The sequence below is a fragment of the Acomys minous genome (assembly GCF_964271855.1).
Source record: "Acomys minous genome assembly, chromosome: 13".
In the NCBI taxonomy this organism is placed as follows: Eukaryota; Metazoa; Chordata; class Mammalia; order Rodentia; family Muridae; genus Acomys; species Acomys minous.
The window spans coordinates 97582890-97597209 of NC_140495.1; the positions used below are offsets into that span (position 1 = coordinate 97582890).

Consider the following 14320-nt stretch of genomic DNA (forward strand, 5'->3'; position numbering starts at 1 on the left):
TGCTTGCAGCATTTAGTTCTTTTTAGTCTAGGTTCATGCGTCTATTTGGTCATTCCTCTCAGCAGCAAAATTCAACACACTAAGAGATTAGGATGAGTTTTGTGTCCTGTGCCATTATACTAGTAATGAAGTTACTATGAGTCTGGGGTCTACCTATACTTAGGTAATTAAAAAGCACCCTAGATTAAAAAACAAAATATAACAAGGACCATTAACCAAATTTACATGGATATATTGAGATGAATTTAGTTTAAAATGCCAGAAGTCTGTTACTTAATGTAGCTAAATTTTCAGCTATCATTGACCACACTGACAGCTATATTTAAAATAAAGATATCTGCTATAAGCTTTCAGAAATTGTTAGTACGCCTAAATAAAGATAGTCAAGATTTAGACTGTAGTGATGAAATTTGATAGGTTTTCTTGGATTTTATATGAAAAAATTTTGCAAAACAATTACACTAGACATGCTTAAAGGTAGATTATAGACAACAAAATAAGACCTTGACTCTTTTTGAGATCAGGTCTCATGGCGCTCAGGCTGACCTTGAGTTCCTGATCTTCTTGCCTCTGCTTCCCAAGCTCTGCAGTAACAGACATGTTTCTCCATGCAGGGCTCATTGTTTTAAAAAAATAGTTTGATTTAGAATAAAGAATAATATATATATGCATATATAATCTTAAATAATAATTATTTCTATAAATCAACATGTCTTCAGAGTTGATACCACCTCTGACATTTTCAAACATATGAGTAGTAAAATTGTCAGTGCACCTGAAAACGTCTGCACATAGAAACATTCCCTCCTAAACTCAGACATGAGGATCTGTAGGGACATCCATCTTGGAGTAACCCCTCACAGGGCTAGCTTACTGCATGGACCTCTGCATGATGCACATAATCTCAACACTTTGTTAATATGCAAAAGCAAATCAGTCTACAATTTTCTTCCACAAACTTTCAACATCTTTATCCGGTCAAGAGGGGTTAGCTCATAGTGTATATTTTAGTGAAGGGTCAAATAGTAACTATTTTAAAGGGTTTGTGGCTACGTGGTCTGTCGCAGCCACTTATCTCTACTCTAGGAACATAATTAATAGAAAATAAATTTATAAACATACATTTATTATATTCACATAAAATGGGCACATCTGTGTTTCAGTATGGTTTTACACACGTCAACAGGTGGGAGGCTTGGGGAGTTGGCTCAAGGATCATGATAACTAACTCCTGGTTTACATCATAGACATACTCATAAAAATACAGCTTTTGGGAACTGGTCATATAATACATGTACAACATTTCCTTGGTCCTCATTTGCCTTACTCAGTAACTTTTAAAGTTTTAAAAACTGATAAATTCATCAACGTTCTGACTTCTGGAAGACGAGACAAGTTTTCATGAAAACCAAAGTATACAGTAAAATTGTGTGTGCCTCAACTTTAATGGCATACAACTAGTGAGAGAGGCTATAAACCTATTGTGCTACCATTAGGTAGCAAAACCCTGCATGCTGTAGAAAACAAAAACAGACATAGTCACAGAAGCTTCCACAACACTATAGCCAAATATATATACACACACACACACACACACACACACACACACACACACACACACACACACACAATCACATCACAATCCCAGAGTGGCTTAGTAAATTGGAGCACAACCATAGCTCAAATGTTCAGAAAAATGGCAAACTAGCTACAGATCTAACTGAGATGCTTTTTCTTCCACCATAGCTATGATGTAACTTTATTTTTTGTTTCTTTGTTTGTTTTCGAGACAGGGTTCCTCTGTGTAGCCCTGGCTGTCCTGGACTCACTTTGTAGACTAGGCTGGCCTCGAATTTACAGTGATCTGCCAGCCTCTGCCTCCTGAGTTCTGGCATTAAGGTGTGCGCCACCACGCCCAGCGCTTTGAACTACCAGACTCTTGTTAGCATTTTAAACAAACCTGGACTGTAGATTTAGTTCATATTTTGGATTCAACTTTGGCCTTCTCCACACTGTGTTCACTCTTTTCTTCAGGGAGTGAAATACAACAAAGCTCCTGAGAGACCACTCTAAGACTGATGTCAAATCCAAACCTCTTTCTTCCACATAAGTTCTAGTCACCTTAGTGACATGGGTATTTTCCAGGAGTATTGTTCTGCCCATTCTAGAACTCCTTTTCAGAGAAAACAACTGAAGAAAACATGCTATAAATTTCCAGGTGGCTTCTTAAGATGGGATTTAAAATGCCTTAGCTCAAATGTTTTCCCCTCAACAGTAATCCACCTAAAATGCCTCACAAGATTCCAACACTATCTTTATAAAGATGAGCAAAAGTACCTCTACTTCACTATCTTCTTTAAAGCAGCAAAGAGTGGTTTTTATAAACTAACAGTTCTAAAAACATCTGCCATTAGACTGTGGGCTTTCTGCATGTCTGCTAAAAGCTTTCCAAACATCATTTTTCTTCTCAAAGATATGTGTAAGGCAATTCAATGAAAAAGTCTGAACTATTTTGAGTAGTATGAATGAAGAAAAAGGTGGCCCTAGAAAGAATATGCATCCCCTCAAAGAGTTCCCTCTGAAACGGTGACAAACAGTGCACAGTACTGTTCTAGGGATTCAGGGTCTGCGAAGTAGAAAAGTTCTTGAAAGGGCTGTAGCACATGCCTAGATGTACACTGAGACCTGAAATCTGAAGGGTAAAAAACTGATGCTATCAAGATGTCTTCAAACATTTCCCTCATCAATAACTATCTTCAACTTTGCAGAGTTACAGTTTTAGCTTTTCCCTATCACATTCTACTCTGCTGGAATTCAGTCCTGAGGTCTGTACTTTGTGTACCCCTCTACCCTGCCCACATCCCATGTTCTAAGACCTGGGAGCAGAGCATGCTGATGCTCTCTGCACATATGACCTAGATGTTCCTGCTTTGCTACATTTTTCTGATCCAATTCTTTGCAAATGTTGACTTTTCTCCTCAAATGTATATGCCCAAACATATTCTACTCAGTGAGATATCAGAGTAATTATAGTTTGGCAGTAAGAAAGTATTTTAAATAGCTAAAAATAGGTATATATTCTAGCATAGTAAGAAGATAATTCGATAATAACAAATTAAGAGATTCTTAGAAATTTAAGAGAAATTGAAAATAAACCCCCCAAAAAAGAGATATATTCAACAAGGCAAAATGTAAAATTTGAAACTTTTACTAAGGGCAGAGGAGGGAATACAGAAATGAGCATCAAATGAATCACCTATTGTTATTGCTGACTCTGATATACAAATAAAAGCAAACAGGGAGAAGCACACTCACACAAGTTAGAGGAAAAGCAAGATGGGTCAAAATGAGTGGGAAATATTAGTGAAGACAAAGCCGAGTGGCCTGCATGTTGTCTACACAGTGCTGGGCCTAGAGTGAGTCTCTGAGAGGCCTGCCTGGGTGGCCACTCAAGTGGCAGTTACTACTTAGGCCACACAGTCATTCTGCCACTGGAGGGAGTCTGTTCACATAGTCTTTGATGTGACTTTCCCCTCTAAAACTTCTGGGTCTTCTGTGGAAACTGAATAGAGCTCTTACCCAAAGCAGGAACTGGTTTAACATAGCTGACGGCTTTCTTGCTCTTGTTTGTTTCTTTTAGCTTTTGTTTATTCACTGTGTTCTTTGCTCACTAGTAAAAATTTACAGCACCCTCACGGTGGTATTTGAGGCAAAGAAATGAATACAGAGACATATGACACAGAGCAGAGCAGCTGCTACAAAAGAGCATGAAGGAGAATATTTTCAAGCAAGGGTAGAAGGTTTGTCCAGGTCATGTGGCGCAGGGAAAGTGGCAGCAGATGTGAACTAGAAATTGAAAACAACTTCTAGAACTAAGAATGGCAATGGTATACCGTTTGGATGGCTACAGAGCAAAGGGGCAAAATTCTGCCACTGAGATCTTTTCCAATTTACTCCTGAAATTCAGAATTTATGTTTGCCAATAATTTCTCATGAAATGCTTTCCTGAGTAGCACACAACTGAATTATTAACAGGGATGCAAATATTGGCCACAAAAAAAGAGGTTTAAAACAAGTACTAGGTTCAACTCAAGAGAGCATGAGGAAGGTAATATTCCATTCCTAGTAATTTTTCTCTTTTATAACAAGAATTGTGGTCTATGCCATAGAATACTTCATTTTACATTTCAAGAATCGTATATGACATTACTATGCCTGTTTTGCATGAGAGTGCCTCGGGCTAAAACAGGTTAAGTAACTTGCCCAAGGTTACGAGCTATCAAGGGCCAACAGTCTAGGCTGGCCGTGTGATCTGAGATGACATTACTGCTATTCCGTACCGCCCAGCAGTGGGACAGGGTCATGATTACCTCACATTCTTGTGATGAGGACACTGAAGGCACGGATTACAGGCGTTCTTCTTAGGTGGCTGCTTCAGAGACGGTATTGCAGGCTATCTAATGTAGACTGAGCTCTTGTGTGTTTGGGTTACTTTGTGCCCAAAGTTAGAACGTGTTCAGTTCATAGGTCAAAAGCATAAAAGGTTCCAGCTCCTTCTGTAAGTTTAGTAAACAAGATCCCTTAATGGGATCTACAGTTTGAATATATAAGAGAGGAAGTTCCCCCTCCCTTTCTCCACAGAACTGTGATGACAAAGAAAGCATAGTTTACTTGAGTTGTGTTCTCTTGCTAAGTCGCACTGTAAACCTCATACCTAGAGGTGAGGACACCATATCTAGACAGTTACAAAATGACTTGCTCAGAGAGATAATGACTCTTAAAAGAGAGAAAGCTTTGTGTGTATGTGTGTGTGTGTGGGGGGGGGTGTTAATACTATAAATTTAGTCTTTTCTACTTCACTATAAACAAAAATATGGGGAGCTTCAAGAAACACATAGAAATCTGTCTATCTGTCTGTCTGTCTGTCTGTGTGTCTGTTATCTAGGCAACCTGTATATAAACCCTTCTCTGTAAGGAACAGAAGCACACACACGTGATAAAACCATGACGAGGATCAGATTTGATATGGGACCTTGAACAGGGCAGTGAGCTACATTTTTCTTGTCACAGGTCAGCCAGTACCTCATGGTACTACAGGAAGAAACAAACTAACAGTGGGTTCCCATATTACTGATGTTTTCAGATGAGAACTGGATGTTTTTCCTTCCATTAAAATCATTATGAAGCTACATGGTGTATTCAATATGAGTACACCAGAGCACTTCAGAGCTAGGAACAGAAAAGTAGTCTGCCTGGAACAGGGATGAACAGAAGCCCCCAAGAACTACTCTACACATCCCAACCGTTTCCCAATAGACTCTTACCTGGAATCCTCATTTTTGTACTGCAGTGACCAGCACATGGGCAGGAACCATGTACAAGTGACAAAGCCAACAAGCTTAGGGGAGACTACTCACAAGGTAATATGCATGTGTACTTAAGGAACTCTCTTGCTTTATTAAAAATCGGATGCATGACTATTTGAACTCAGATATTCTTCCAAGACTATTAAATATTTTGAAAAATAAGAAATCAATAAAAGGAAATGCTGCAAGATGATGTTATCAACACAAGCTACAATTCATAGGAAAATCAGCAACAGACAAAGCATAAAAGAGGAGAAGCCAAAGGAATGAGAGACAGGGGTGCTTACCAGGAGCCACAGCTTGTGGTTCATGATACATACACAGCATGATACAATTCAAAACATTTGCAAGTAGAAGGAAAAGTACATTAACAAACATACCACACTTTGCCCTCCTCTACTTTATTTCATTTCCAAGGAATTAATGTTTCATTTGTTGATTAGCAAATTAACAAGAGTAAAATGAAATGATAAGGAGTAAGCCACAAACAAGACAATATACTCCCTCAATCATAAAATGAAACTATAGCTCTATAAACCTAAAACACAAAAATATGCCTTCAGCTATGTATGCTGCCATAATTTTGCCTTTCTTCTCTATATGTTGGTAGAAAGTGAAACAGTGAGATTTGAGAGGGAAGGTGAGTGAACTACAGGGAGCAAACTCCATCGGGCTGGAAATACCTCAATGTGAAACTGTGCTAAGGAAAGTCAATAGAGGTTTAATGCAACACAGTACAAACTATTCTATTAAAAACCGTTATTCCCTCTACATTATTCTCATGAGACAAACTTACTGACTAGAAACTGCCCTATATTGGAGCAGGGTCACGGGGGGAGGGGAAAACAGAAGCATTTGACAACCTTTCTATGGAATGTCTCCATTTTTTTTTTTTACACATTTTCTAAGATGTGGTTCTTTGCACTCCTTGGTTTAAAATGTTTTACAGAATGAAACCTGATTAGTTTAGAGGACTACAAATAATAATTTTCATCGCGATTGCTTGATCCCAGCATCCCCCTCAATTAAATGTTATGTAATTTGCTCATTTTGCAGGACTCATAATGTCAACTGGAACAACTAAAAATGGATCAGAGGAGCTGCTACTCCAGAACAGACTGGAGTAAAAGTAGCATTAACTTCTACACCATACATCACTACTCTGAATTTCATTAAAGAAGTATTTCCCTAATACCCATGATAAACACAGTGGGTGCAGTTTTAAATACCAAAGTCATTAAGGTCTGAGGGATAACACTGAATTATCTAGTTCCACTATTTGAATAAGCATTTGGTAATTCATTGAACTAAATAAAAATCAAACCTACTTTCATGAGACTCTTGGTTTTCTCTGAAATCAATCTGAGAAAATAAAATTAGTTGCAATTAGCAAAGATAATCTACAGATAAAGGAAATATAAGCAGCCTTTACAAGCATATTTGTTTATTCAGACTGCTCCTCTTTCAGAAGTTAAAGTTTGTTGTGTTCAAAGAGTTTGGATTTTGGTTTCAAGATTATTGAAAATAAAATCATACCAATAATTTTTAAAAATTGTTAGTAAAGCAGGACTTTAGTGCTCAATGGACTTAAATGTTTAAGATAGCAATGCCTAAACCAGTTGCTGCCATTTAAATGTCTCTGAAATATAAGATCTTTGTTTCCTATGAGTTACACTGATAAAAAATTCATGACCTTACTGTGAACAAATTAATATCCCCCATAACTTTTCTTTAAAATGCTTTATAGCCATTCATTACTCACATACAGTTAAACCTTAATTTCACCGAGAGTCAAGTGTTTCCATGTCAACTGATTCTCCCGTGTTATGTGCAGAATTTAACAATTATTTGACCAATCAGCAATCAGATGACTTCCTTACAAATGAAGTTTTATTCCAAATCTCTGAAACAACGCTGATCCTCCAAATAGCCCAACGCACAGTGCTGTGCCTACACTGCACAGAGGGCTAGCACTTTAACACCCGGACCTGTGATCCATCATTTTCATTTTCCCCCCCGGAGACTGCCAACTTTAACAATAGAGTACCGACACACCAACAACCAATGGTGTGTGGTGCACACACACCGAATCCCAGCAGATGCAGACGGCCAATTCCTTTTCAGATTTTTGACAGTCTAAGAATCGCTGCCGAGAGCCAAGCTCCTACACCTAGTGTCTGTCCTTGGTGCTGAAATGCAGCTTTTCCGCTTGCTGACTAGAATACTAGATGTTCTCACCCCAGTTAGACACTTCTGGGGTTCAGAGGTTTGCAAGGCAATGGATAAGTTTCTGGTCAAGCGTGGCCTTTGCGGTGGCGGGGTGAGTCCCCGGCGGGGAGACTCAAGACCTGCCTGCTGCAGAATAGGCAGCACCGGGCCGCGGACCCGAGAGACGCTCCCCCTCCACGGCAGAGCCCTCTCCCGCTGCTCCGAACGACTCCCTCTTCCCGGTGGAACCCTCTCCCGCGGACCCGAGAGGCTCCCTCCCCACATCCCTCCTCCCCCAGTAGCCTTCTCCCGCGAACCCGAGCTGCGTCCTTTCCCACAGACCAGAGAGGCGCCCTCTTCCCCAGCAGCCTTCTCCCGCCGCCGACCCGAGAGGCTCCCCTCTCCCCGAGTCACCCTCTCCCACGGACCGGACACCCCAGCCCCCGCGTCCTTTTGTCTCCCGCCGATGCCGCCGCCGTGCCTCACCATCGCGGTCGCACAGCTGGATGGCCTCCAGGCTGAGGTTCTTGATCTCCTCACACGGGCTGCTGGGGCTGCTGAGGGCATGGTCCAGGCGCGGCACCTCCATCTTCGCGACCCCGCGTCGAAGCCAGGCGCCGGCGGCCGGCGGGGCGAAGGGCGGGAAAGGCCGGAGACGGCTGAGGGCCGAGGGTAGCCTCCGGTCCGGAGTCGCGGCCGAGGCGACGACGACGAAGACGGCGGCGTCGGCGGCGGCAGAGGCTCCTCCGAGTGTGCCGCTCGGAGACTGAACGCCGGCCGGCGCGAGAGCGGGAGGAGCGCGCTCACGGCTGGAGGGAGGGCCGCGCGCGCGCACGAGCACGGATGGTGGTGGTGGTGGTGGTGGTGCAGGGGAGGGTGGTGGACGCGCCTACCTGCCCGCACTCCGGCCCCGCCCCTTTCCTACCGCGCGCAGGCCCCGCCCCCTGCCTGCCGGGAGCGCGAGCACGCGCACGCGCCCTCCGCTCCCCCCCCCGCGCGCGGGCTCCGCACCCCAGCCCGTGGCGCGCACACGCATCTAACGCGCGGGCGCGGTGACTCCGTCGCCGTCCTGGCCCCGTGGCGTGCACCAGCACCCACCTGCGGGCGCGTAGACCATATCCCGGTTCCTGGCACGCGCCCGCGCCCCCCGCGCCCGCCGCTGCCTCCCTAGGAACCCCGGCCCCGCCTGCCACGTGCACGCGCCCTCGGGCCTCCCAGGCGTCGCAGCTCCGCTCCCCGTCACCGGGGAAGAGACGGAGGGGCGCGCGAAGGAGCGCGGGCTCTGGGAAGCTGCTCGGCGCGCGTCGCGCGCTCGCCCGGCAATGGCGGCTCGGCGTTTTTCTCTTCACAATGCCCGGTCGAGCCGGACTGCCCACCCAGGCTGCGGCGAGGCGAGCGCGCGCAGGTTGGTTGTTGACCACAGATTGGGAAACTGAGGCTCCGACCTCCCAGGCTCCCCTTTATCCCGTCTGGCCCCGTGTCTGCGCGCCTGGCCGTCGTTCCTCACATGGCCCCGCTGTGAGAAATGAGCGGCCACCTGAGGACTGCTCGGGGCCCGGGTGCGAACTCAGGTCGGTGCTGCGGGACAGGTGAGGCAGCGGGAAGGCGCCGCTGGCTAGCTTCTGAGGAGGCTGCTTCCGGGTGACAGCCACTTGTCAGCCTGCCTTCTCACTCACTCAGCTAACAAACAAGTCTTAGTGCTCTCCCTGGGCCAGGCATTGTTCTGACTGAAAATGCAGGCGGAGGCGCATCACCTGTTCTTTGTTGCAATAGAAAATGAAGAGGGACCTGTGGTCTTCCAGGGATGCTGTACTTGAATGCCCCGTTGCTTCCAGTAGCAATGTTGCTGTGCGCTCAGTGACGATGCAAAGGTTTTAGGTTTTAACAATAAAGCCGATGTAGGCGACAACCTCTGTTCCCATTTGCTGATTCAGAATATTTTTTATTTTGTTTTTCTTCATATCACTGCATCAAAAGAAGCCCCTCTTCCCCCTTTGTATTATTTATATTTATTGGTAATCATTTAGGTTCCTTGTTTAATGATTTTCCAATTTCAAACATTGATATTCACCCATAAAAACAATTTACATATAGATTACTATATGCTACCTTTTCTAGTCATATCCATTTAGCCATAAACAACTAAATCTAATTAATTGAAGTCTCATAAAATGGATGGACCCACTTTACATAAAATGAGCCTGTGAGAAAACTTGGCACAACTATAGGCTGATAAAAAATCTGTGTAAGGTGTTTTGTATCATTAGGTGAAATGTCCTCGTTATGAACCTCTGCATTAATGATGATGGATCTCTGTTTTGAAGTTTGAAAAACATTCCAGTAGTAAAGTGGGAATGTCCCTAAGGAGAGAGTAAATTACTACTTGTCCAGAGAAATGGCAAGAGAGTAGTTATTGGTAAATTTCTTATGTTCAAAAGCCCAGATCAGTAGAACTGGATATTGACAGCAAAAGCAAGTCGGTTCATCTTTCAGAGAATTATCAAACTTATAAATCATAGGAGGAACTGTAAACTACACAAATAGTGTACTTACAGTTGAAAAATTTAACAGGCATTCATTAGAACTTTTATTCATGCAAACATTATCACCTGGTATATTGAGGTGCTCAGAATATATATATCCCAATTGGGGACCATATTCAGTCAGCTGTGAGTAGGGCACCATGGACAAAGAGAGTGTATTAGTTATTTTCCATCTCTATTACCAAGTTGCTGACATAGCATAAAAGAGGAGCATGGTCAGTTTGTCATGGTAGGGAAGGCATGTTCAATAATGGCAGATGAGAAGGCATAAATAGTGGCAGGGAGCAGCCAAGGAAGATAATACACCTCCAAGGACCTGTCCCCAGGCATCCATTTCTTCATCTAGGTCTCACTTTTCGAGTTCTCCACAATCTCCCAAAGAGCAGCACCAACTAGACCAAGAAGCTGAGGCAGATATTTCAGATAACCATAGCAGGGAAGGCAGTAGTTTGCTTTCTGTAACTAGTAAAAGTTCCTCGACCCAAAACATAGCTGGGTTGAGATCCAATAGAATGGCCATGAACCATCACATTAAGTGCAAGGCGCCTTTAGCAAACACTATGACATTTACTTTCCTGGCCAGAAATATCTAAAGTACCAAAGACATGGCTACTCTTTGGTCAGATAGAGCCACCAGACTGGACTGAAAAAGCACAGACATGAACTGTAGTCACCAATTGAAAGCAAACTCCTGGGAAACAACTACGAGTAGACAGGAATGCCATTATAGACAGAAGAAGTAGAAATCACTGTTCTATTCCAGTAACCTTTGGCAGGCTTCTCAAGTCTGTGGAACCTCTTTCTTATGTTCCAGGTATCATTTAAAATAGGACCTATTGGGGCTGGAGAGATGGCTCAGAGGTTAAGAGCTCTGGCTGCTCTTCCAAAGGTCCTGAGTTAAATTCCCAGCAACAACATGGTGGCTCACAACCATCTGTAATAAGATCTAGTGCCCTCTGTACATGCAGATAGGACACTGTATACATAATAAATAAATAAATCTTAAAAAAATAAAATAAAATAGGCCTTTCATTTAGCTGCTTGAGCTATTTGCTGTCACAGCCACAACTCTGGCCTGAGAGCCCTGCCACAAAAGGTATGGTCTCTGTACATACTCACCTCTGCCAGTGCCCTTCATGTGTTATTTTCACAGTTGTTAATCTTAGAAAGACAACCACATTATGATTTATAAATTAGTATACATCAAGAATTGAATCAAATTTGAGCAACCCCTCAATCATAGCCTAACCAGCACTGTACCCAACATTGGAGTCCTTGACAAGAAGCTACCTTTGTAGTGATAAAATCCTCATGTGCTAATTAATCTAAACTGTATTTATTTTGGACACAGACATGCCTCCAAAAAGGGCCTTAGTTTTTTCCTCTTCTAAAAAAATTATTTATTTATATATACGGATGCTTTTGTCTTAATGTACATCTGCATATCACAAGGGGGCACTGGAATCCATGAGTCTACAGTTATAGATGGTTGTAAGCACCATGTAGGGGCTGGGAATTGAACTCAGGACCTCTAGAAGAGTGGCTCGTGCTCTCAACCACTGAGCCATCTCGCCAGCCCCAGTTTTTCCTCTTTTAGTAATTGTTGTGTGGCAAAGCTTTGCCAGGGGAGATGCAACACTTACATCTACTTACCCCAGATAGCGATAACATACCAAAGTACGGATACCACCTAAGTCCAACTTGGTAAACGAATGAGTTTTATTGGGGTTACTTATAGGAATATGGGTGAGGAGTTACTTATAGGAGGAGCAATGACTCAAAGACAGCTACATCACCAAGGTCCAACTCAGCATGAGTGGCAGCTCACAAAAGAAGGGAAACCTGGAGCGCACTGCACAGCCTGTAGGCAGCTCAACAAGTTAGAAAGTGTACTACCAGGTGTCCGGGCCAAATGTCTTCCAGGCAGCTCAGCTGTTTCTGCTTCTTTTATGCAGCTGCTCTAGTCTCAGCATCGTCTTTGCAGATTTTACCCCCTGAGAGTCTTTGTGGCTTAGCTTCCTTTGGTCTGAGGGAGACTTCAGCATTTCTTTCTAACTCTGGCAAGGGGAGCCTAGTGAATCTGGTAAATTCAGGGACTTTCTGAAGCCACATTTAATTGTTTACCTTCTGGTTTAAGGAGCTTTCTGTAGGATGGAATGTTTCAATCTCAGAGGAAAGTGTTATGCAACAGTGCAACAGTATTACACAGTAATAATTCTTGCTGTGCATGTTCAAACCTATAGCTAAACTTCCCCTGAACTTTCTTCATTTTACCTTAGCCAAAAGACAGAGAATCAATATTTCAAATGTTAGTGATAACACATTGTTATGAGTTCTTCTATCACTGTAGACACCTTTGGAAGCTGAAAATTTGATATCTCCATATATAGACATACTAAGTTTAGAATTTAGTAAAATATAAAGGAAAGCACGGTAGTCGGTCATGATCTAACTTTCCTCTATGTCAGACATCCTGTGGTGCGACACAAGATTGCCTTTTGTCAGGTACACAACCTGACCTTGTATGTACAGAACTTACACTTCTTCCTAAGCATCTTTATTTCCCCTGTGGCATATGTTTTAGGCACATCTTATTAGAGTCCTTCAAGTACTATACTCTGGACAGTGTGCTGAATCATTAAATTGAATTGCAGTACTTCGGGCGTGCTTATTTATATTACTTCAAATACCCTAGGATTTTTATGATCTGCACCAGAGACGTTCTAGTTCTTTATGGCTAGGTTTAAAGAGAGAGGGGGCATAGAAATAGTCATAAAACACATAATCATTGGAGGCACTGTTTTTTAAGTTTCTTGTGATCACATTACTATAACCTTTCCTAAGCCTTTATTATGAACAGTAGGACAAAAGAAAGTTCATGATTGATAGGACATTGGCAATAACTGAAATATTTTAAATTAATTCGCCATGACTCAAATAGTATATGGTCTTATGAAGATCAAATGAGAAATGCATATAACAGTATTGTATGAGCTATAAATACAAAGTTAGAATATTGTTATTTGGGGACACTTAGAATTTCATTTTAAAAGACGTAATCATTTTTGTAGTAAAACATTCTTGAACAAATTCAGTAATCATTTTAAACCACCAAGAACATCTGTATTTGGGTTAAAATTTTGATTATAGCACTGAGGGTTTTAAAACAAGATGACGGTTTTAAAACAAGATAATGGCAAATCAATTAATGCATTATATTAACATAATAAAAATAAAAGTTGTATGACCATCAATAGATACAAGAAAATGCCAGGGACCAAAAGGCCTGAGGCCGACTCCCACCCATTCAGTATTTGCAGCCAACATCCTGCTGGGCCACTCATTAGGTATGCAAGGCATCCGGCTTAGTCCTGAGAAGACAGCGATCTGATCCTAAGATAACCACAGAGATATCCTGCTTTGTCTCACCTGAAAGACCCCTCCCCTTGCTAATGTTCCCGGGGCTCAACCCAGAAGATTTTGTACTTTTCCACTACTCTCCTTGCGTACCCCCGCCCTCACTAAAGCAGGTTTTAAAAAGCCTGCCCTTACCTTTAATAAATGAGCTCTTGACAAGCAATTGTTCGCTTGAGCTACTGTCTCTCTCCCGCCCATGTCTTTATGTACAGGTTGCGACCCCCCTCGATCCCCCAATAACTGACCAGCTGGACTGGTTGGTGGACTAATTATCGTTACATGGATTAATTTCATCTGGCGACCACGAAGGGACTCGAGGTGCGGGTTTCTCCCCGAACGGATTAAGGGACCGGTCCACAGGAGTTTTCATGACCAGCCGAGCTCGCCCGGCCGGCTTCGTCATTAGGTGAGTCATCCGTTCGCATATCTCAAGAATGGGCCATTCGCTGTCCAAGGAAGCAAAGTTCATAAAAGGCTTAAAGGACGTACTCAGAGAGAGAGGTATTAGGGTAAAAAAGAAACATTTGATTGAGTTTTTTGTTTTTATTGACCAGACCTGTCCCTGGTTCATGATTGATGGACCTACTATTCATTCTGAAAAGTGGCAGAAGGTGGGGCGTGAGCTTAATGCACTTATTAAAAAAGATGGTAATACAGCGGTGTCGAACAGTATTTTTTCTTATTGGGGCCTTATACGGGACATAATTGAGTCCGGCGAAAACGAAAGCGGAGAGAGGCAGCTCCTCTCCGTGGCTGAACTCTGCCTGCGCGAATCTCTCCCTCCTT

At 42.8% G+C, this 14320-nt stretch overlaps 1 protein-coding gene and 2 long non-coding RNA genes across 6 annotated transcripts in view; 2 read left to right on the plus strand and 1 right to left on the minus strand.

Moving 5' to 3' along the window:
- Nucleotides 1-8347, minus strand: part of PHYHIPL (phytanoyl-CoA 2-hydroxylase interacting protein like) — a 37498-nt gene extending 29151 nt beyond the window's left edge. The window contains exon 1 of one of the 2 annotated variants that reach the window (XM_084753986.1): nt 8061-8347. In XM_084753986.1, the coding sequence (XP_084610112.1) occupies nt 8061-8163 (103 nt within the window). In that variant the 5' untranslated portion in view covers nt 8164-8347. Of the gene's footprint in view, nt 1-1960; nt 2098-8060 lie in introns of those variants that run through there. The other variant, XM_084753987.1, reaches the window with a different exon arrangement.
- Nucleotides 2166-6682, plus strand: LOC311581581. Its single transcript, XR_014773810.1, has 3 exons — nt 2166-2218; nt 5351-5420; nt 6423-6682. It is a non-coding gene; the product is annotated as an uncharacterized lncRNA (long non-coding RNA).
- A 179-nt stretch (nt 8348-8526) lies between the features above and the next one.
- Nucleotides 8527-14320, plus strand: part of LOC311581577 — a 302265-nt gene continuing 296471 nt past the window's right edge. For 2 of the 3 annotated variants that reach the window (XR_014773804.1, XR_014773805.1), the window contains exon 1: nt 8527-8979. This is a non-coding gene — a long non-coding RNA (uncharacterized lncRNA). Of the gene's footprint in view, nt 9164-14320 lie in introns of all 3 variants that reach the window. The other variant, XR_014773803.1, reaches the window with a different exon arrangement.